Source organism: Nannospalax galili, unplaced genomic scaffold (assembly GCF_000622305.1).
Source record: "Nannospalax galili isolate Female #2095 unplaced genomic scaffold, S.galili_v1.0 scaffold390, whole genome shotgun sequence".
NCBI classification, from domain to species: Eukaryota; Metazoa; Chordata; class Mammalia; order Rodentia; family Spalacidae; genus Nannospalax; species Nannospalax galili.
This window is the reverse complement of record NW_008330777.1, coordinates 3,246,052-3,270,008: the sequence shown is the minus strand read 5'-3', so window position 1 is coordinate 3,270,008 and position 23,957 is coordinate 3,246,052. Positions and strand designations below refer to the sequence as shown.

General features: G+C 37.9%; 1 protein-coding gene across 4 annotated transcripts in view; it reads right to left on the bottom strand.

Annotated features, from left to right (window-relative positions):
• The window catches only part of Syt1 (synaptotagmin 1), a 556,957-nt gene that overhangs the window by 131,711 nt on the left and 401,289 nt on the right, over nt 1–23,957 (bottom strand). For all 4 annotated transcript variants that reach the window (XM_008852081.3, XM_008852056.2, XM_008852066.2 and 1 more), the window contains 2 exons: nt 21,169–21,336; nt 17,858–18,025 (listed from right to left, as the gene is read on the bottom strand). In XM_008852081.3, the coding sequence (XP_008850303.1) occupies nt 17,858–18,025; nt 21,169–21,336 (336 nt within the window). The remainder of the gene's footprint in view (nt 1–17,857; nt 18,026–21,168; nt 21,337–23,957) is intronic.

The window sequence follows — 23,957 nt, the reverse complement described above, 5'->3', positions numbered from 1 at the left end:
AGGGGTCTTCAGAAAGTCCTTCCTTGTGGACTTAACTAGTTATATGGCCCCCTAATTAATGTATAGTCACTACCGAGAACTCTATTTTCAGGAGATTCTGGTTCATTTGTTTTCAGAGTCTGAATCAATCTGGAAACTACCAGGCTAGAGGCAGGAGACAGATTCAGAGATTCAGAGACCCATGGCTGAGTGTCTGTGGATTCCAGAACATGTGAAAGTATGCAAATGTAAGACATTATTACCAAATTCATTGCTGTGAAATTGAAGATAATGCAAACCTTACTAGTTTTAAGTTGATCTACAATTTGCTCATAAGTGTGAACTAAAAAAGGTGGAAAACATGGGACGTGAGAGATAATCCAAACAGACGCAGGCTCTGAAGCAAGAAATCCGAGTTTTAAGTATGAAGGAGGAGGCATGGATGATGTCAGCAGTGCTTTCTATTTGGGTACAGATGAGTCCTCAATTTCCACAGGCTCAGAATAAGTTTGAATAACATATCTTAAATTGAGTTCTTGGGGGAGATTTTAGCTTACTGTGTACGAAATCTTTGTTTAGAGATGTCAGAACTTGCATTTAGGAAGGACCATTTCCTTTCTCAGTTCTGAAGTCAAGAGCATGTGATTGTTTTGTGGAAATGAGGCATGCTGAAGCATTTTCTTAGGGAACACTGCATGGATGTGTGTGCTGAGTAGAGGGGCGGCAGGTCACCTCATCAGGGCGCTGAAACAATGAGGTGTGCCCTCCCTGTTCCGCTCCAGCCTCTGCTACTTTCCTTACCTTGTGCACTCTAACTAATGGTTGGCTGGGCAAACTGCTCTATGCTCCACTTAGAGCAGACCACACAATGTCTCAGGCATTATCTGCCTGTGGAAATTACACATGATGAACCTGTTTCTGCTCCCAGTTACTTAAGTTCTAGCTCAGGGCACTGAATTCGTTATGCCCTGAACAAGAGGACCTGAGAGGTTTGATTGTTGTGATTGAGTACTGAGTTTTTCCATGAATTTATCCCCTGGTGGCTTGTACAACACATCCTGGTAATACTTATTTTAGACTCAAACCAGAGGCCCCAACAGCAGGTCTGGCCTAAATCAGCCTTACTAAAATTCAGCTATGCCCACCCTTGTTTCCTCCTCAGGTTGGTTGTATTGAATAGGGCAGAAGCCTGGGGGAAAAATACCATTTTCCTCCACTGCACCAAAAGATAATGAACTAGAATTCACACTCCATACATGTTATTTAAATAGATATCTTTTGAACCCGATTACTTCAGGAAAACTCACACACAGCCCAGTTATTAAATGCGTGTGTGTGTGTGTGTGTGTGTGTGTGTGTGTGTGTGTATGTGTATGGATGCTAGATATCTATGTTGGATGTCTTCCTCAGTTGTTCGCCATCTTATTTTATTATTATTATTTTTTTTTTTTTTTTGAGACAGAGTCTCCTTGTAGCCCTAGCTGGCCTGGCACTTGCTATGTAGAACAGACTGGCCTCTATCTCACAGAGATCCAGCTGCCTCTGCCTCATGAGTGTTGGGACTAAAGGTGTGTGCTACCATGGCTGGCTCTCCATCTTATTTTTTGAGACAGAGTCTCACTGAACCTGGAACTCATCAGTTCAGATAGACTGGCTGGCCAGTGAGGTCCAGGGATCTTCCTGTCTCCATCTCCTCAGCACTGGAGTTACAGATGAGCCACCACCAGGCCTGATTTTTACATAGGTGCTGGGGCTCTGAACTCAAGTATTCATGCCTACACTGCAGGCGCTTGACTAAGCTCTCTCTCCAGCCCCAGTTACCACATTTATATGCCTCATTTCTTCCATAAGTTAATTATCAGGGCTTTAATAATTTTTGAACTTTTGTTGATCAATCAAAATTGGGAATTTGAAGTCCCAATACAAAGAATTATAAAAGTATAATAAATAGTAATAAATGTGGACTCTGGAATAAGGCAAACTTTTGATTTAAAGTCCTGGCCCTTTATTTGCCGATTACATATTCCAGGCAAGTTTAATAGCTTCTGTGAGTCTCAATTTCCTCATTTACAAACTGAATATCTATACCACTATTCTTCAAGATAATGTATTTAGTTATTTAAAATATAAGTTGAAAGTTGAAGTTTTTTTTTTTTTTTTTTTGGTCTTTTTGAGACATGGTCTCCCTGTAGCCCCAGCTGGCCTGGATTTGCTATGGAGACCAGGCTGGCCTCGAACTCACAGAGATCCACCTGCCTCTGCCTCCTGAGTGCTGGGATTGAAGGCATGCACCACCATGCATGGCAGGTAAGTTGAGTTATTAATTGCATTTATTGCCAAAAGGATTGATCAGCAAATAGAATCACAAAATTCAGAGCGTTTTGAAGAGAGAACAGAGCCAGCAGGTGGAGGAGCTGAGCGTGGGGTAGATGGTGGTAATAAGAGTCATGGTCTCTGGAAATCACCTGATGGAGAGGCTGCTGAGGCAGACAACTGATTCTAACAGCAGCTGATAAAAGCCATTAAAAGTCAACTACAAATGATGATTCTTCCTCATTTAGTGAAGCTACTTATGTTGCTAAGATTCAGACCTGAGAAGTGTTTAGAAATTTATCTAAGCTGTAGATGAGATTGGCCAAAATAATTCCTGTCAAATTTACATTAAAATTTTCAAGGCAGGAATGCTTCAATTTATTCTTTAAAATATTTTACCTCCTGTACCAAAGGTTAGTGTAATGTTCTTCAAAGAGAGTCAGTATTTTTTTCATAATGATAAAAATTGAGCCAGTGTGTGGAGCTCAATATCTCAACTTTGCTGCATGATGCTAATAGAATGCTTCTATGACATTATGAAGTATAGGCTCTGAGCATACAAAAATATTTAAAAAAATTTTATTTTTACTTCATGTGTATGAGTGTAATTGCATGTGTGTAAGTGTACCTGTGTCATGAAATACCAGCAGAAGTCAGAAGAGGGCATTGGATTTCCCCTGGAACTGGAGTTGTAGATGGTTGTTAGCTGTCATGTGGGTGCTGGGAATCTAACCCGGGTCCTCTGCAAGAACAGCCAGTGCTCTTAACTGCTGAGCCATCTCTCCAGCCCCCAAATATTTGGTTTTGAAAGTGGTTTCTCTCATATTCAATTCTTTGGGGAACATTACACTGACCTTTGGTACAGGAGGTACAATGATCAGGTGAGATGTTCTGCATTGTGTCCTTCATCCTACCTGGTATAAGGGAGTGTGATGAAAGACATGAAATCAATTCTTCTTCCTTCCAGAGACACGCTATGTACTAGGCTGCAGTGAACCAGGGGATGGTGAATAGAAGGAGGGGAAGTGTCTGAACCCTGACTATGTAAGATCTTTCACATGTACCTGTGTCAGGAAGAGTGACTCTGAGAGGTTGTGAATGGCTAAGAGTATTAGAAGAAGTGCAGACAGGTTGTGTAGCTGTACCTCGAGGTCTTGGAATTGGGAGAATGCGAATAAGAAAAACAAACTTTCAGGTATGTGGAGAGAGGGAGGAGAGAGGGAGGGAGGGAGAGAAAGAGAGAGAGAGAGAGAGAGAGAGAGAGGGAGAGAGAGAGAATGAGAATGCAAACTACACCTCCAGAGCACTGGCCCTGTGACTTCTTTCTTGTTTAAAAGCAAATTTAGCTGATGTACCTTCCAACTCAGACTCAGATCTGAATCTCATACCTTGCACTAGCATCCACATGTCCACATGCAATTCCATTTTTGCTTTTAAGCTGGGCATAATCATGGTATCTATGCCACAGTAGCAATATGAAGAATAATAACAGAATAACACACTTAGCACAGTGCCAGTCACATACAGGCACTCCATAGAGATGACTTTAAGATGCTGTTAGAGGTAAATTAGCATTGTACCTGATTTTTCAGATAACAGAGCTTTGAAAGCACTGTTTATCAAAAAAGAAACAAAATGGTCCCCTTTTATAAAACTAAGATTAGGCAATCCTACTGTGATACTTAGATTTCACAGTCCTTATGTCATTTTCAAATATGGCCTCGATGTGCACAAAGCATCAGTATGGTATTGCTCAGAACATCAATGACCTTAAAGAGGAGCATGCATCTCTCTTCTCTGTGGGTTGTAAGCGTAGTACGGATGTTGATTTTACACAAGGCAGTTCTTTCAAAGCTGCTTTCTGAACTCCCTCTTTGTGACATAGGTTATCAAAAATAGGTTCAAAGTCAAAATGTGAGACTAAACTCTTCACCAATTTTAATATTCTAATCTCACTCTATTTTTGTTTTTTGACACTGAGATACAATTAAACACAGACTATTTCTGACATGATATTGGTTCCTGAAAGACATTTCCCCCATCTTCATTTTTATTTTATTTTTTAATAATTTTTATTTTTTTATATGTATGAGTGTATTGTCTGCATGTGTGTAAGTGCACTTGTGATGTACAATGCCCACGGAGGTCAGAAGAAGGCGTTGAATCCCCTGGAACAGGAGTTACAGACGGTTATTAGCCGCCATGTGGGTGCTGGGGAAGGAACCCAGGTCCTTTGCAAGAGCAGTCAGTGCTCCTAACTGCTGAATCATCTCTCCAGTACCCTCTACCTTTAAACAGCAGAAAATGGAAATGTCAGTAAATACTTTGTCAGAACATTGATTTACTCATATAGAAATAATACATCAAACTACAGAACATCTGTTAACTTTTGGTGAACAGCAGTATCTGCTCACATTCTATGCTGTAGAAGCTTGGCAATTAAGAAAAGCTTGATCAGAGATAGTTTGGAATGTCTTCTCTGGCCATGACTAGAATTGTAGGTGAGTTATTCAATTTCACTCACAAATACCCATCTCTATGCACTAGTTTGATCCAGGTCCAAAAATTTGTTCTTCCATATGTAATGTGTATGTTCTATACAAAAAGGGAAGTCTAAATGCAGAACGTGCTCTCAGGAAGGATGCTGAGAGCTTGGTCATTATAGGATGAAAGAAGTCTCTGTCAAGAGCACTGAGCCCAGGAAACATTTTAGAGTGGTAGATAGGTAGTTTGGCTTAGGCTGAGTTTGCTGGACTCTGGGTTCTCCTACTGCTAAATACTTTTTCCCTTCCTTCCTTCCTTCCTTCCTTCCTTCCTTCCTTCCCCCTCCCTCCCTCCTTCCCTCCCTCCCCCCTCCCTCCCTTTCTTTATTTCTTTCTTTCTTTCTTTCTTTCTTTCTTTCTTTCTTTCTTTCTTTCTTTTCTTTCTTTCTGGCCTCCTGTAGCCACAGCTGGCCTAGAACTTCCTATGTAGACCAAGGTGGCCTCAATCTCATAGAGATTTACCTAGCTCTGCTTCCAGAGTGCTGGGATTAAAGGTGTGCACCCCCAAACCTGGCTCATTGGCTTTGTTTTCTTTCCTTTTTAAAACAAAAAAGTATTTCTTTTTTGATATTTATTATTTTTATTTTATGTGTATGCATGTATTGCCTGCATGCATGTAAGTGCACCTGTGTCATGCAATGCCTATGGACAACAGAAGAGGGCATTGGATCCCCTGGAATTGGAATTATGGATAGTTGTTAACCACCATGTGGGTGCTGGTATTCAAACTGGGTCTTCTGTAAGAATAGCCACTGCTCTTAACAGGTTAGCCCTCTCTCCAGCCCCATCTGCTTTGTTTTCTAAGGGAGAAGCCTGCCAGCTTCTGAAGCCCCGAACTAAGACGTCCCAGGGAATGCCCTGTGGGACAGCCCAAATTCACCGTATTTCTGTGGCTGGCCTAAGAGGAAAATGATCACCACATATTATTAGCAGTTGGGAGGCATTTAAAGCACAACAAATGAGAACAGAGAAAAGATGAGATCAGGCTGGCGAGAAAACAACATGGGCCAGAAGCTGTTTTGGATGAAGCTGTCTGATGAGAATTCTCCATCAACTCTCCAGAAAAATGTAGTGATCATCCTACTTTGCCCTTCAGGTATTTGAAATCTGGACAAAGGGGACAGGAATGGTAAAAAGATATTGAAACGGCCACTGGCCCCACAGTGAAATCAAAGTATTCCATGCACCTCTAAGTGGTCCTAGAAACTATGGATTATTTTCACCCATAAGACAGAGAAAATAAATAGCTATTCAGTGCATCTATTTTTTTTAAAAGTTAAGCATTTATTTCATATTGGCCAGGCCTATGTTTAAACAATAACCTATAAACTTCAGACGTGCTTACATAATCCATTTTATATTTTCTTCAACAAGGAAACGAGGCTCAGAAGTTTGTGGGATTTGGATTTGGAGTTGTGTACTCAATTGATGTATGACACACTTTTGCCTAAGAACTAAGTACTATGATGTGAAAAATATTAATTTTTACCTGTAGAGGAAAAAACCAAGTAAACAAGGCATCTGTTTATGCTGTAGTATTGTGTATCACTCAGATGGTGTCATCCAGAGGGTAAGGAGGAAAGCTACGGGGCTCCTAGTGTGTGGTAAAGGATAGACTGGATAAGCCAAAGTCAAGGATGAAGGTGATGCTGAGCATCGGCTGGCAGATGAGTGAGAATGAGAAGAAATTATGATCAAAGCCTATGCAATCAATATCAAAATGTACTCCTACGTAGGCTGTTATCCCTGTCCTAGTCATTTTAGCTCTAAAAAATGCATGATATAAAACTTTCAGTCAGCCAGTAAGTCTAAGAAAGACATAAACATATGCCTATGGAAAGATGTCCAAGTATTTAAATGTCTTCTCCCCCATAATAATCTTAAATTAGAAACAACAAAGAAGTCCATCAATTGGACTGACCAAATTTTAACATATGTATACAATAGTATATTACTCAGCAACAAAGAGGACTGAAATATTACTGTATGGAATTGAATGCAGGTATTAAAATATGCTGAGTAAAAAGCTAGGCACAATATTGTTTGATTCCGTTTATATGTTCTCCAGAACAGGTAAGCTACTATATGGTGATAATCAGAACAGAGGTTTCCTCTGCTGGAGACTGATGGGAGAGAGGAATGGAGGACATTTTGGTGGTAAGAAATGTTTTATAACTTAACTGGAATAGTGGCTATACTGGTATTTAAATTGCCAAGACTCAATGAATGCAACATTTGTGTGTTTATTATATATAACTTTGAAAATTACTTATCTATTCTTTGAGTATCTCATGCATGCATATAATGTGTTTTGATCATATCCACCTCCTCCAACTTCCCTCTCAGGAAAATCATACCACTTGTCTTTTTTTTTCTTCCCAATTTCATATCATCTTCCTTACTTTATAATCCACTGAGTCCAATGAGTGCTGCCTGTATGGGCATGGGTGTAGGCCATTCACTGGGGCATGGGCAAACTGTGAGAAGCCACATCTCTGAAGAACCTGACTCTGTCCCCACAGCATGAACTACTGGTAGATTTCAGCCAGGGGGTGGGACCTTGTAAGCTTCTCTTCCATCCATGTTGAACTGTTGACCATGTAGATCTTAGGCAGGTTTCTGCAGGCAGGTCCAGCTGCTGTGTGTTCATGAGCACAACAGTTCTGCCATGTTCAGATGACTGTACTTTGCAGTGGTCCACTCAGAACTCTGGCTCTTAGAATCTTTCCAAACTTTCTTCTGTGATGTTCCCTGAACCTTGAGGGGATGGGGTGGGGTGGGGTAGGGTGAAGTGGGGGATGGGGTGTACATGTACCATCTGTGGCTGAGCACTTCGTAGTGGCTTCTCTGAATTTGACTAGTTGTGACTCTCAATGTTAACTTCTGTTCAGTTTAATAAGAAGCTTCATTGATGAGGGGCGAGAGCTGCACTAATCTACGGGTATAAGTATAGGTATTGAGAAGGCAGTTTGATGTTCTGTCAATGTAGCAAAATAACAATAGTAGGTTCTGTTCTACTGTATATCACTTTTAATTTACAAAGTCTTGATGTCATAAAAAGGTCCAGAAAAGAGCAATTGGGTAATGACTGATAAGCAAATGCATGAAGACGGGCTGTAGAAGGACTAGCTTTAATATTTAGAACAATGCTTCTACATTAGGAGGATTTAATCTAGGAGTTTTTACTCAAAATTAATTTGAATGATGACTTTGAATCCCAAGAACTGGTACTTTGGCATATGGTATAAGTCTATGTTTCCAGTTCATAAAAGGAGAATCTTAGCGCTGACCTCATACTCAGAGGTTTGGTCTTACTGACAAGTATTTTTAGTTTCAAGAGCAATGAGAATATTTGGGAAACATCTCAACTGTTGAGACAATCTCAAGAAGGATGCCTGCAGCCTGCGGTTTCTCCAATGGAGACCCAGATAACCCGAATCTCATGGTTTCATGCTTAGACTTTCAGGACCTTCTTATTTTTAATAGTTAAGATATAATTCATATACCATAAAATCCACCTGTTTAAAGTACATGGTTCAGTATATTCACAAGGTTGTGTAACTATCACTACAAATTTTAGAATATTTTCATCACTCCAACAAGCAACCCATGCTCACTGTCTGCCATTCCCTGTCTCCCTACACACGCCTTCCCCTCCCCACACTTTAGGAAACCATCAATGTGGTTTTCACTAGCCCACTGAATATGTTGCACCTCAAAGCCCCTCATTTCCTTTTATGGCTGAATAATCTTCCATTGTGTAGTGACTATTCACATTTTCTTTATCCACTCACCAGCAGATAGACTTTAGGTTGTGTCTGCTTTGCTACTACGAAACATGCCATTATGAATATTGTTGTATGATAGTGTGTATGCACTTTCTCATTTTTCTTAGGTGTATTCCTAGGAGTAGAATTGTTAGGCCACATAGTAACTCTACTTAACAATATGGAGGAAATATAAGATTGCTTTTCAAAATGATACATTGTTTTACATTTCCATTAGTGACAGATGAAATTTCTAATTTCTCCACACCTTCACCAGCATTTGTTATTATCTGGGGTTTTAAAATTTTATTTTAGTGAGGCCTGAATATTTGTGTGGAGTCAGAAGTAGGCCACACAGTATTAACTCCATCTTCATCTTGTACCTGCTGAGCCATACCTAGGGTTGGCCTGTGTGGAAAATGTTCATATCCCAGAGACTCCTGCATATGAGATCTAGGCACATTCTCCTCTCATGACAACATCTGACAAAGTCTTCTAAGCCCCTGGGCTTGCCCGAGTCTCCTCAGGAAAAGAAGGATGTGAGTCTAGCAGCGCAATGCTTTTTTCAGCTGGCAAGAAAGTGAGGCTCTAATGGGCATTTGCAATAGCAACATAACTAATAGTTAGTGAGTGTTTACCTGGTACCAAATATTGTTCTGAGTGCTTTGCCCAAACTCTCTCATTTAGAATGTAACTTTCCTCTTAGAGATATTCTTCTTAGATATTAACTTGAATAATAAAAGCAAATATTCCCCAGGAGTAAGTGGAGTCATTGTTGGATTCACATAGGACGAGCTGAGAGCTTTAATCTACCCCATGGTTCTGTTTTGCCATTGATTTATAATTGCCCAAGTTGAATGGGGCTATTCCAGTCACCATATTCCTGGAAATTAGCATAGTCCATGTCCTTTAAAAGGGGAATAATAAATTAATAAACAAAAGAATGAAAACACAAAATTAATTTGCAGTAAATTTTAAATCTCTTCTTCATAATTGGAAAGAATTTAATCATGTTTAAAACAAGTAGGTTTGTACACATGTATCTGTATATATTCCCCTCTTCTCTTTCAACTATATAAGGACTTGTTTGCCAGCAAGTCCTCATCCTCTTCCTTTTCTCTATGCTATAACTAGTACAACTCAGTCACTGTCATTTCCTTTAATTGTGGAGTAACAGATTGTAATGGATTAAAGATTTCACAATACAAACATTTGGCCTGCTCAAAGGTAAGTAGGAGTGAGACAGAAGGTAAAAACATTTAATTTGAAGATTCAAAAACAAGATAATAACAAAAACTGTTCCAAAACATATGACAGGCTCATCAGAAAATAGTACATTCTGAAAGACTCAAATATGTGAAAGGCAGAATAAGATGTTCTCCTGCCTTGCTTCCCACTTCAAGAAAAAAGAAAAATAAAATGGGAGCGAGAGACAAGATTGGTCCTGTTGGTACCATTTTTCCTTATTCTTTAATTTTCAGTTTGTTCCTGCTTCAACTCCCACTCTGATTCACTTTCCGCTCTGCCAACCTGCGTACGTGAAACCATGTTCTAACCACCCTGCTCTGCTTTACTTAAAATTCAACAGAAAACTCTCACTTCTTTTATTCTGTGGATAAAAAGAAAAAAACTAACACCTACACTCATTTCTATTTTAAAAAAAGTTGATTTCCTTGGCACAACATGTATCAAAATTTATGAGAAACTCCTGAAATTCACTGAGAATTTTCCCCACAGTAAGCCATTTGAGAAATCATGGAACGCTGCTAATGTTCGGAACAGTTTGGTCAAAATCAGAATACACACCTCAAAAGAACACCCACCTCGTTGCTTTCCGCAGTAACTAAAATTGTTTTTATCCAGTTCGGCCATCCGCTCATCATCTCTGTTGGACTGTAAATAGTCTGTGCCCATTTCAATGAATATAAAGACAAAGACAAACCACCACTGAGTAGGATAGACAGAATAATGTGTTGTATATTAAAAATGATTTTCAGATATAGGGGCTGGAATCTGAAAGGATGTTGGGCTGTGCAGTCAGCTCTGTAACTAGGATAGCCATGCATTCCCTAGTGATGACTTCCTTAGAGGCGATGTGTCTCATGGATGCATATTTGTAAAGGAAAATTTTACTTCATTTTAATTTACTCAACCAATTTACGAGAAAATATTTGCTTAAGTGCCTTGTATGTTCCAGGCACAGTGGTACGTGCAGGGGAGAAGAAGGTACACAAAATAGCCGTGTCCTTGCTGAGATGAATCAGAACAGTGGCAATATAACAGAACTAAGGGAAGGTGGATTTTGGAGGAGGAAAGTCCTGGCTCTAAAGCACTGTTGGGTTGCTTATTTTCACTGTAATACTGGGCAAATTCTGTTATTTGACACAAGAAATGGGGCCATGAAGAGTAACTTCATGGGGTTGCTTAAGGGAATACACAGACAACCGGTTAGAAGAAGAATGTTTGGCACAGTGGGGGCCTGGCTCCATGCTCTACCTTTAGTCTTGGCAAAAACATGTTGGAAAAGCTTTACTGACTGTCTGTAGTCTAATTTAATGGTTAAATATTTAAGGGGAAAACTGTCACTGTATTACTTTCTTCATTCTTTTTTTAAAAATATTTCTTTTATTTTATGTATACACATGTATTGCCTGCATGCAGGGCTGTCGGATACCTGGAACTAGAGTTATGGATAGTTGTTAGCTGTCATGTGGGTGTTGGGATTCGAACCCAGGTCTTCTGCAAGAACAGCCAGTGTTCTTAACCGCTGTGCCATCTCTCCAGCCCCTTTCTGCATTCTTATTCCTCAAGAATAAGTTTTCTCTCTCCTTTTACTTGGGCTTGTCATTTGTTCTTGCTGATCTCTTTTACTTCCGGAAGCATTCTTTGTTCCTTTCTGTTTATTCAAATTCTACTCAGTTAAAAATTATTTTTATTACATTTATTTATTTATTTATTTTGTGTGTGTATGCATGTGGGCACACAAGGGCAGTCCTGAGGCATATGTCCCACAATGTGAGTGTGGACATCAGAGAACAACCTTTTTTAAGCATGTGAGTCCTGGGGTTTAAACCCAGATTGTCAGGTTTGGTAACAAGCACTCTTATCACTAAGCCATCTCATCCACCTACTACTCAGTTTTAAATGTCAGCTCATTTTCCCAACTCCTCTATGTAGCCTCCCTCTCTTCCCCCTCTCTTTGCCTAATTGCAGCATTTCTTTATAACTCTTACTGGTTCCTTATGCAATTTTTTAAAGTTATTATTTTACATTAGGAAGTTTTACTACTAGGACTGATCATTTTCCACCTGAATTAATTTTCTGTGTCTTATATATTCTGTTTTTTAAATGCTCATTTAACAGATAATTCAATATATGCTTTGAATGAATGGGAGGGAATATATATTCTATTTAACATTTTTAATGGAAAGTAAAATCCCTCTGCTTTCATTAAATTCATGAGTATTCATGAATAAAGAATAACATGTTTGTGTTAATGAGTATCTTTACATTTTAAGGCTTAAATTTTAAGGTCCTGGGTTGGAATTCATGCTGAGTATTTACAAAATAATACCTTTGTGAAAAAGCAAAAGTGCTCTAGTTAGTGGGATTTTGCTATCTTGTATGTATTTTAAATGTATTATAGTATCTAAAAGGGAGTATCTATGTACACAGACATTCATACCCCTAGATCCCCCCCACCAATCAGTTGCAAGCTGCTCAAGGCAAACTGAACAATTGTCAGACGTTTCAGAAAGTGAGCCAAAGTTGATATTTTGCTTTGAAATGTTTATTACTATACTTTGGGACAAGAGTAAAAGAGACGATTTAAGGAAAAGGATAGGGTGAAATAGAGCGTGTAGGTTTCAGAAGTCACTTAATTTTACTTTTAGCACTGTTTGTGTGAACTTAGACAAATTATTGAAACTTTCTCTGCTCTCTGGTTTTCTTATCGGATTGAATATTATGAGAAATATCACTATGTGTGCATGTATGTGTTGCATGCATGTGAATATGCGGGTGCCAATGATTCTGCATTCAGAGGCCAGGGCAGGACATCAGGCATCTTTGGTGAGCTTTAGAAACAAGGGAGCCAGGTTGGGCACAGAGGCCTTTGTGTGATTAGAGAAGGTGACAATGGGATGGGGCAATGGAAGCTTATAGGATGGCATTTTGATAACACCCAGGGCCTCTCCTCAAGGTCAATTTCTGCTTTAAATGAGTCCAATTTATAATTCTTTTCTAGAGAATCTACAATTAAATCATTAAACTGTAAGAGCTCAGTGATGGGAGAATTTGGATCTTTTTTTCTATCTGTCTGAAGTTGCAATACTGTATACTAGAGAGCAATGTCAAACTGTTTTCTTTTTCCTTTGATATTTTATTAGCCACATTGCAAAGTAGACAATATTTATTATGCATTAAAATATTGTTAGAGTTAGCGATTGAAATTCTGATGAAAGGCATACTATAAAACATCAACTATGTCTGTGTTTCTATAGGGTAATGAGAAATAAGTGTGTTCCAAGTCCATAGAACACTCACATAAATACTAAATACGTGAAAATGTATCACAGTCTTAATATACATAAAATAGCTCTATGTTAGGAAGTCATATCTATTGTACCACAATTTGACCAACAACAAGTATTCTAGGTAAGAAAAATTTGGATTAGGGTCATTTTGTTTGATTTCTTAGAACAGATTCTCATATTTCTTTGGGTAAATATTTGTCTCAAACATATACTTACATTATAGATTGATTTAACTCTGAAGTGATAGCTTAGTTAATGCTAACCCATAAGCTCTTTGTGAGTTACAGAAATAGGACAAAAGGAGGGTAATGATGAGGAAAGATTAAGAAAAATTAGGAGAAAAATGTTATTTTCACAATCATCAACTCAAAAGCAACAGTGATTTTCTCTGTACCTAACCCAAACCTGTTTATTCAGTGGGAGCAGTACGTGGGTGCCTGCCTGGAAACACATTAAAGATGACTTCCTAAGGCTAAGGATATAAATTAATGTTTTCAGTGCATTTCCTAAAATGATGGACTATGAGTGACAAGCAAGATTCATATTGGCATCTTAAATCTGTTTCCAATTAGAGCTCTGGTTTGTTGGGGGGGGGCGGTATCCTCTGACAGCATGAGTTGCCATCTATCCCCTAAATGTGCTTAGAAACAGCATCAATCGTTTCATGATCTTGGTCATAAAGATGCTATAAGAAATAACTTTAACTCATTCCAAAGAAGAACCAAGTAATTGACCACTGGAAGCCCCAAACCTGTCATTTGATTGAATATGTATTCTCAAAATGCTTTTCTGTGAAGTAAATGTTTTTCTAATTAGGCTTAAAAATGTGAAATTTTCTTGCAAAATTGATTTTCCATTAAGGACTTGAAGTAGTTTCTTTTCTCTTCTGCCTGGGCACTAATTAAATTATGTCCCAACTTGTTTTAATTCAGCAATCAATTTTTTTCCCATTTACACTGGATTACAGAATCTCATTTAAAAAGCACTCTAATGAATTCACACAAAGAAGAGGTGATAGACTTATTCTCTAACAAAGAGAAAACAGCACTGGTCAAGGCTTGAGAGCTTGCTGCCTATCAGGACAACATGCTCAAATATAGAAGAAAGATTCAGGTGTTTCCTGTTGCTGTGCATTTCTTATTGTGTTTTAGAGATGGGAAGAGAAGCAAAAAGGAATAAAATGTTGCAATGCAAAGGATGCAAATTCTTCAATGTCCCTGATGCAGGTACAAGAATGAGACAACTTCTAAACTACGCATCAATTTAGAAAAACAGAAATTCAGGGCTGGGCGTGGTGGCGCACACCTTTAATCCCAGCACTTGGGAGGCAGAGGCAGAGGCAGGCAGATCTTTGTGAGTTCAAGGCCAGCCTGGTCTACATAGTGAGTTCCAGGACAGCTGGAGCTACAGGGAGACCCTGTCTCAAAAAGACAAACAAACAACCCCCCCCAGAAATTCAGTCATAGCCACTGATTGTAGTATTTGGAACAATGGAATAAACATTTTAAATATATTAAACATGTTAAACAAATGCATTATTCTCAAAGTATGATGGTTAGTTCCAGATTTGACTTTGGGTGACACAAGAAATTATATTTTGAATGACGAAAAAGGAAACTACGACTATGACAAATTCAACGTAGCCTGATGCTCTTCATATTGGAAGCCTTTGCAAATGGAAGAACTGTGTATGTTGATTATACGGAATTATTTTTTGAGGTGACATACTGAGAGGAAAATTGGATAAAACTAACAGTTTTATATATGTAGCCACCTCTTGAGAGAAAGGTGAGCATTCTTCAAGGTCAAATTTCACCTTCATCTGTTGGAAGTGGGGGGATGGCAAGAGGGAGCAATACAATCTTGTTACACAAAACAAACAAAAAATGGCAGTGAACCTAAACCAGTCAGGCAGCTTTGACTGTGTTAATTTGAGGAACATTATGAAGCAAATGGAAACTTCACTAGCAGTGGAATCTAACAATCTGAGTCCCGTGCCACATCCCAGCATGGTTTATGTCACCTTCTTTTTGAACCTGTGCTTGAGGAAGTTCTAAATGAGGCTCTCACACTATCCTGGCTTCCATTGCTTTCTAAATTGCTCACATGTCAACTAATCACTGGAATAACATGTAATCCTTTTGACTATACAACTGCTTCATTGTCGTATGACTTTAATAGTTGTCAACTTTCTAGCAAAGCATACTTACCCCATTCTATCAAAACTGCAGCTATGGAACTCAGCAGGTCTGATTTAATCCAAGGCTCTGGCCAAATCATTTCCTGTGGTTAAAGGTTGCAATTCTAGATTCCAAAACTGTTCCTTTAATTCTTTTTCTTCAGTTTTCTTTCTCATCCTTTAACTCATTATGACATTAAAAGTGACCTTTAACATCAGTACAAGAAAACTAAAATCTTGAACACAAAAAAGGCGCGCTAAAAAAGGCACAGTGGTAGTGAGAAAATAGAGTTGAAGAGTTGAGTAGACACACAGAGAGGTAAGAGATTAGAGTAGGGAAATGAAAACAAGAAAGAACAGACAACCTCTCCTTTCCTTAAGAGTAACCACATGTCAGATCTATGTGAACAGTCTTACATTCTGTTTTACTTATAAAGAAGTTAAGGTATAGATGATATTAAGCCACTTCTTGAATTGAAAAAACCAAAGCATTTGAGAGTGCTTTGGTGGCTTGGGTCAAGTCTTAGTGTTAATAAATAGATTAGCTAGGATTGAGATGAGAAAGGGTTTGGAGGATCTGTTTCCAGAAACCAGTTTAGTTGGTGATAGCAAGGTCAGGTTGGAGGTGCAATAGGAAGCGACCTGACACATGTTCTTTTCACTTAAATTAAAGCAGCACATTTCTAGGAAGATGGTAAGAACTGTTTTCTTGTGAATGACTGGTTTTGAATGATTTGAGTCACAAAAGTCTTAGAGAACACATGATATAAAACAGAAGAAGGAGGAGGGAACAAGTGAAGGGGAGAGAAGAGAAATTTGATCCTTTCCTGGTGTCTAACGATTCTATTGTCAAAACTGTAAGTTCAGTGCTAACTTTCAAATTCTGTGTTTATTCAAAGAATTTTTTGAGGCGGAATATAGGTCCCAGGCAATTTTCCTAAATTCACGCAAAAACAGTTTTCAGAAACCCAGTGGGTGTGATCTTAGAATCCCATACCATGGTGAGGGTGAGTAGTGGGGGCCATGCACTGTGGACAAGTGGCCTTGTGTGATGTTCTAGGTCATATTCTGATAGTCAGCCAATGGGCTAAGGAAAAGTCAGCTAATTATTTGAATTGTAATCAGTAACATAATGAATACTAATCTGTAACAAATATTTACTAACTGATTTGTATTCATTAATTATGTTCCCACTTTATCACCCAGACACAAGAAATTCTCACAAACATTTAAATAAAATATAGGCACTCAAGGAAACATCTCAGAACTTTGTTGGATAGAAACATTGTGACTGAAAGATTGGCTTTCTCTTTGCATAGATGCTTGACTTGAGGTAGTATTAGCTCACTTATAGGGAAGAGCTTTGTGTAAAATCATAAAACTGGAAAACTTGCTGTTTTTTGGAATTTTTCTTGTATTGGTGAATACTCACAGTAGGGTAAATGCTAATCCCAGTATTGAAGAATGTCAAATTTGAACAACCTATTTGGATACGATTATATATATATATATATATATATGCATATATATATATTATAGAATTTACTTCCAAAAAGAAAGACCTTAACACAAATTTTGTCCCCTGTACACAACAAAGCAGCACAAACAAAACCCAATTTCAGTACAGTGTTCAACAACCTTGTGCTATAACTTTCCTATTAGGGTATTAGGGTTATAAAGTTAGTAGCTATGAGAGGCTGAAAGGATCTTGAAGTAATGAATGGACTTGGAGTTTTATTCTCTTATCTCTCATGTGGCCCATAGTAACCATATGGTACAGAACTTTAGGGATCCTGGGTAACTAGGGCTGTTTGCAGTCCCTTGGGTCACCATTGCCAGGATCCTAAGGAATGACTGTAAAAAGAGTTGTTTTAGTCTGGAGAAACTAGGACTGTTTGTTTTTCTGGTATTAGCCCGCTGAGACATTCACACAGAAAAATGCCAGTGCCAAGAAGGCACAGCACAATCAAGTAGAATTGATTACTGTGGAGTGTAAATGCACTAAGGAGATCGAACTTTCTTTTCAAATGACAGAAAAATACTGGGCTAAACTATTAAAACCTGGAGAAAAACAATGTGTAGAGTACTATAAAAATGTGAGTCATTTAAAAAATGGTCTTAATATCAGCTTTTGTGAATCGCAGTAATTTTTTTTTTTTACCCATCATGTTCCGATAGCTTCAGGAGAAACAACAAACTGTAATATGCAGAAATAATCAAGGCAAAAGTACCATCTTATTTCACTGTAATAGTTATAAAACCTATGTGAACACATAAAATGATTTTTCACTGTCCTTTAAAAGAAGGTATGTGACAGGAGTTGTTTATAGTCCTAAAGCATGTATCTTTCTACTTCCTTTCAAATACCATCTGAAAGACCTGTACAATTATTAACGAGGTCATACAACCCTTCTGAGCCTGTTTCACCAGCTGGCAATTTCTAGAGACATACATCACCCTTCCAAAGAGCATCTCCCTATGGGTTGGTATTTGAATGGCAGCTATAGCTTGTAATGTTAGGAATGCTAATAATTTTCTTACCTCTTCCTTCTCAGCACTCTGCAGATCACGCCATTCCTCGGTGACATGGCCAAAATCCACAGTGTTCATAGGGACTTTGAACTCTCCAATGATGTCATGCTTGGAGAAACGATCAAAATCATATACGGCCATCACTAGAGTTTTGCCACCTAATTCCGAGTATGGCACCTATATGGAAGAAAATAAGGATAAGACATCTGGTCGCAAAAGTTATCTGTAAACAATGTTTAGTAGGTATGCTGGAGAAACAGAACAAGAAAATATTTGAGTCTATTAGCTAATTGTTTAAACTACTTGGGAGAAAATGGAAAAGAGCTGTAGTGATTTGTCGTATTATTTGAAAGTTCTAGAAACTGCTGGCATTATCAATAGACCCTCTTACTAGTTATGTTATAAATGCTTCAGGATTAATGAAAGAACAAGCAAGCCAAGTGCATTTGACTATACAAATGTCTCTTGTGAAATATTTTGTTATTGTTATTTATAGTGCAGGGGCATAACTTATTTCAAAATATTCAAGTCATTTATTCACCCCAGTTTAATGGACACAACCTCTTCAAGCCATTTAGAGAGTTAAACGAAGGGGAGACGTTAAAAAAGATATGCTAGCAGTTTGAAAAGATTTAAATGAAATTCAAAAAGCGCCTCACCTACTCTCTAAAATAATTTAGTGATTGACATGAACTGACTAGAAAATTGATGTTTTGAATATCAGAGATTCATTATAATATGGATCTTGAAGTTCATTCGTAGGTATGACACTCGTTAGCACGAATAGTGGCAAAAGGCCAAGAATGGATGAAGTTTGCAGCTGTTCAAATGCATCTGGGACAGATGCTATGGGTTGGAAAGTTTATTAGCGACATTTTTAATATTCAGGGAATACACTGCAACCCAAGCAGACTGCACTTCAGTGATGGGGTAGAAATGCCTAATCAAGAAATTGCTTAGACTCGTACTCAAGAGTCGATTAATTTTCATACAATTTTATCAGTGTAAATGCCTGTCTTATGTTCCAGTAAACATTTCTCAATTAACTCTACATTAAGAAGGAAAAGAGAAGAAAGATTATTTGATCATTTATATGAAGAAGTTTTAGCTCTCCAAAGAGTGCCTATCATCTATTATGTTCAAAATAAGGTTATTAAAAAAAAATTGTGGCTGAAATCTAGGATTTTTTTTATTAATTTAAGAAGAATCTAAAACTTGTAGGAGCTAAATTTCAGAAGAATCCACAAATTTTAGAGTAGAGATAAACCCATAATTTTTTATTGTATGTCTAGAATCTCTTGATTGTCCTGAAATAGTGACAGTCCAAAGCTCATGTTTTGGGTCAGAGAGACCTGAGTCTAGGTGTCCCAGCTTTCTATGTGAAGGGCCTGGGGCAGCTGAACTAACCTCAGCTTCTTCATCTGTCTAATTGTAGCAATAATAGCCATCCTTTCACAGAGCCATTTTGCAAATGAGTCAGTTTATTTTAAATATCTAGCACACTGTTGGCACTTAAGAATCATTTATTATTAATATCTCCTCAAATGAAAGTTTATTTTAGAGAAAAGAAGAAGAACTTATTTTGGGGCATGTTGTTTCAATAGTTGTTCTAGTAGATTTAAGCCAGTCTTTAAATTCTCTTTTTGTTATTTTGTTTTGTTTTTGATTTTTGAGTTTTTCCTTTTTATTTGGACAGAATCTTCTTAGTCCCAGCCTGCCTGGAAGCCATTATGTGGACCAGGCTGGCCTCAATCAATCTCACAGATGCCTCTGCCTCTGGAGGACTGGGACTAAAGATGCACGCATGTCTGGCTCTTTAAACTCTCTTATTCTTTTACTTATATTGCATGGCTACTTAGCATTTCAAAATATGTAACTTATAATGTCTACTGGAGAAATTAACCAGTTCTTAAAAAAATTGACTTGTGTCTTAAATGTATCAAAATATACTATTAATATATTTATGGCTTGATCTACCTTCCTGAAATGAAGTAAAGTAAAACTTGTAAAAGTTTCTAAAAATTTTAAAATAATATGCTTTTTGAAGACATGGAAGTTTCTAACAAAATTATTAGCGATATGTATGCTTCAAATGAAATAGTATGAAGGTAACTCAAAACAGCAGAATATGCCACACTATTATTTCAAATAATATAAGAACCCAATGAGTAAATTCTAGTTAGAAGTTGCTAATATAAATAAAGACTAATATGTAGCAAATAAAATGCTACTGGATATTATTTATAATATTTTAAATAATTTATATTCATTGTTGTGGTCTAGTGACTATAATGACCTGTTTTCAATAACATAGGAATTTCCAGAATGTTATTACTGCTCCTTTAATGGTCTAGGCACAGAACAAGTATAGACTTTAAATCATATTACTGATGACACATTATAGAGGATTTATATCTTGAAAACTCAAAAAATTTATAGAGAATAGAAAGACGCTGTTCCTCCACAAAACTGCAAATGAGGTTTGAAGAGATGACTCATGTTTCCAGTTTCAGTTCCCACTGGAATGGTGGACCACACAAGGCACGTGTTATCACCAAGCCTGGCTGGTGGACGCGTAATTTTGAATCAGTCTGCATGCATATTCACAGACATTTCACTTTCCAGAAATGTATTGTTCTAAGGAGAGCATTTTAAAACAATTTCACAGATCTCCCAGGAGAATTGTTTTTATGAATGACTTCAAGCCAAGAGTTACAAGGAGCCCTGAGGCTTTCAGGGCATGTCTTTGATGAGTTTTCATGTGGCCAGAACGTCTCTTGGTTATTGTTTGTCAACTGAAGTGTCTCAACAAGATGAACAGCATCAGAGAAGAGCCTGGAGTAAAGGAATAATGGTGGAAATGCAGAAAAAATATGTTCGCAATTTTTTCATTGATTAAAGGAAGGGCTTTGGAGTATTCTGACTGCCCCCTGGTAGCAACATAAGTACTGGAGCACAACTCCCCTTTTTTTGACTGAAGAGTTTACCTGTTTTCAGGACTTTGAAATTCTGCAAAATACTGACCCTGGAGGTGATGGGGTGGGTATCCAAATACACAAAGCACTTTTCAGGTGTGGCTGTGATAGTGAAATGTTTATATTCCACTGTGAAAAGACACAGCCAAATCCTACTTTGAGGACATTTAAGTCTAATGTAGAATCTTCACTAGACTGAAAATTAAAATTCAAAATATTTGAATATAACCATGGTGAGTTTCTAGAGTAATTGTGTTTATGCGCATGCTTCTGTATGTGTCAGCATGAAATTAGTATTTAATCTAAAATAATAAAGTAAAAACCATAAATAAATACAAAAAATACCTTGAAAGTAAATTGTTCATTGAAGACGGGATTGAGAGTTTTCCGGTGGACTTTTGTCTCAAATTTCTTCTTTTTATCAGGCAGCAGGAACACTTTGACGTAAGGATCGGATGTGCCACCCATGTCCAGGGCGGGCAACTCAGCAGCCTGGATGATCCCTACCAACAGCTGGATGGATGACAGAAAAGAAGCAGCACAGATGTTGGTGGTAGTTTTGGGAAAGTTTGATGTGTTCACGTGCTGTGTATTGTGATTTCTCCTTGTTCCTTTCCTTTAGTAAACTTTTATTCTCATGCATCTGAATACAGAGGGCAAATGACATGAGCTCTCTGGACTTCAGACACCCAATTATGACAGATGCAGGCTCTAGGAAGCCTAGTTTTAAGCACAAAAGAGGCTTTTAAAAGCTTGCTGATTACAGTTAAATATGGAATTTGTATTTGCAGAAGGGTTGCAATCAGATAACTTTCCAGTTGCTAAAAGCTCTTGCACATTGTTTTTCTTGCTGGGGCATGCTTTGTAAGTGGAAATAAGTTGTTAAACAATCACAAGTCTGCAATTATAAAGCCAGAGTGTTTTGTTCTTTTCTAAAGACTTAGATCAGCTGAATGGTAATTTCTTAGAAATTGGGTAATATTTTGAAATAAAAAACCAAGATGACCACATTTCTATCCTACTTGACTGATACTTGTGTGATGGTTAGGTTCTGCTTTAGCTTATAACACAATGATTATTTAAGACATTTTGCATTCAAATACAGGGAATGGAATAAAAATTATAATTTAAACTTCATAGAGCGGAAGGGGAGATTTATACATAGGATTTTTAATGTTAAGTAACTATTTCTGATTTCTCAAATAGAGCAAGCAAATTCTTCTGCACCCAGTTTTCTGACTAATAAAATCATTAATTTCATTGGGACTATTAAGACAGTGTGGCATTATTATTGCTAGCTTTTTTATATAAAGTTTCATTCTATAGCCCAAGCTAGCCCCAAACTTGGGGCAAAACAACTGCCTCAGCCTTCCTAAAACTGGGATTCTAGGTATGAGGCAAAATACTTGGCTTGTTAATTTTTTTTAAATTAAATTTTATTTTTTGAAAATTTCATCCTTTTTTTTAAGAATTTCTCCCCCAACTTTCAAAGAAAAAAAAAAGATGTGAAATCTCACCATTAGAGTCATTAGAGATTTTTAAAAATTTATTTAATAACCATATAATTAGAAGAAGGAGCATTTCATTAGAACAGCATTTATGTCTCCAAACATGTTTAGATTTCGAGGCACACACTTGAGGAAATGTAGACAAACCACAGGTTTTCACTTCAGGATGTGAATATGAGTCTGACTTTTTAGGCAATGGATTGCATAAGTTAAGCAATTTACTTCCTTACAAAATATGACACCCAGTTTTTGTAAACTGACCCATATATTCAGTACATTTTGGCTGCCTGGCTCGTATTTGAACATGGATCCTACCCTGAAGAAGTGTACTGCTTCCGCTGTAAAGCTTCAGTATCTAGTTTGGCATCATCTTTCAGCAGAGGCAAAGACTGCTGGAAGTTAGGTACAGAAAACAGACAGATGGTCCAAGAATAGCTTACGTAGGCATTAGAGTATGAAGACATGCTTAGTAAAATAAGCAGTCTGTCTCTTGGCTTATTAAATTTGTGTTTTGTATTTACCTTTATGTGTCAATGTAAATAATATTTTATTTCTTCATTCTCATTTTTTATAATCAGTTTTCTTTTGGACAGGGAGAACATTAGAAATATAGCTGATACTCAAGTGGAATAATTTTATTTTAGAGGTTTTTGCTATTGAGGATGAAGTGATTTTTTTTTCCAACCTCCTGCTGACTTCTGCTTATGAGATAAATATTCCACTTCTTCTCACCATGAAATCTTCTTAATTAAAGGACTTGAAGGTCAGCTTTTAGTTAAACAAATATGCATATTGGGCTGCAGCCTTGTCTATAAAGTTCTCAGACTTTATCTTTTCTAACTCACTGGAACCATGCTATAAGTCAAACTAGATAAGAAATTTTTTTGGGAAAAAACAATGCATGGTATTTACCAGTTTTCATCAAATAGAATCTTCCAGCTATTCCATAAGAAAGTATCTCTTCTAGATTTAACGTTTGCTGAAAAGGGAGCAGTAAATATATTCTCATTATTTTTGAGTAAAAAAAAAATCAGTGCTAGTATTTCTTAAAAATAATATTGAGGAAAGACCTGCCACAGCTCTCTCTCCTACCCGCAGCCCTCTCTCCAGGGTAAGGCCATCATGCCCTCTGTGCCTTGAACTTCCTGATCCTTCTTATCCAGACCAATGTAGTTACTTCTCTGGGCCCCAGGAGCATTGTTTCTGGGCCTGGCCCTGCCCTCACCTCCCTCTGTTTCCCTGGATCTGCACCACCCACCCGCCTCTTCCTGGGATGCAGCTGCTGACCTTTCCTCTTCCAGATCCTTTGCATCCAGACCAACACAGCTCCTCAGTGTAGTCTCCAGGAGTCCTTGGTGCCTCTTCCCGCCCCATTTGCCTTTGCATCTCTGGGTGGCAAGGCCACCAGCTGCCCTAGACCAGCAACTTTCCTGGGTCAGGCCCCAGGCCAGTCCAACCACCAAATTCCTAAGCCCAAAATCGTTCCTGGAGGGATCCAGACCTTAGGAGAAAGACCTGAAAACATCTGACCCTCATCTGAATTGGGCCTCTGTGGGAAATCCTGAAGACAAAAGCAATCCGGCCACTCCAATATAAAATCAAAAGAGAGAACCGGAAGCTTAGATG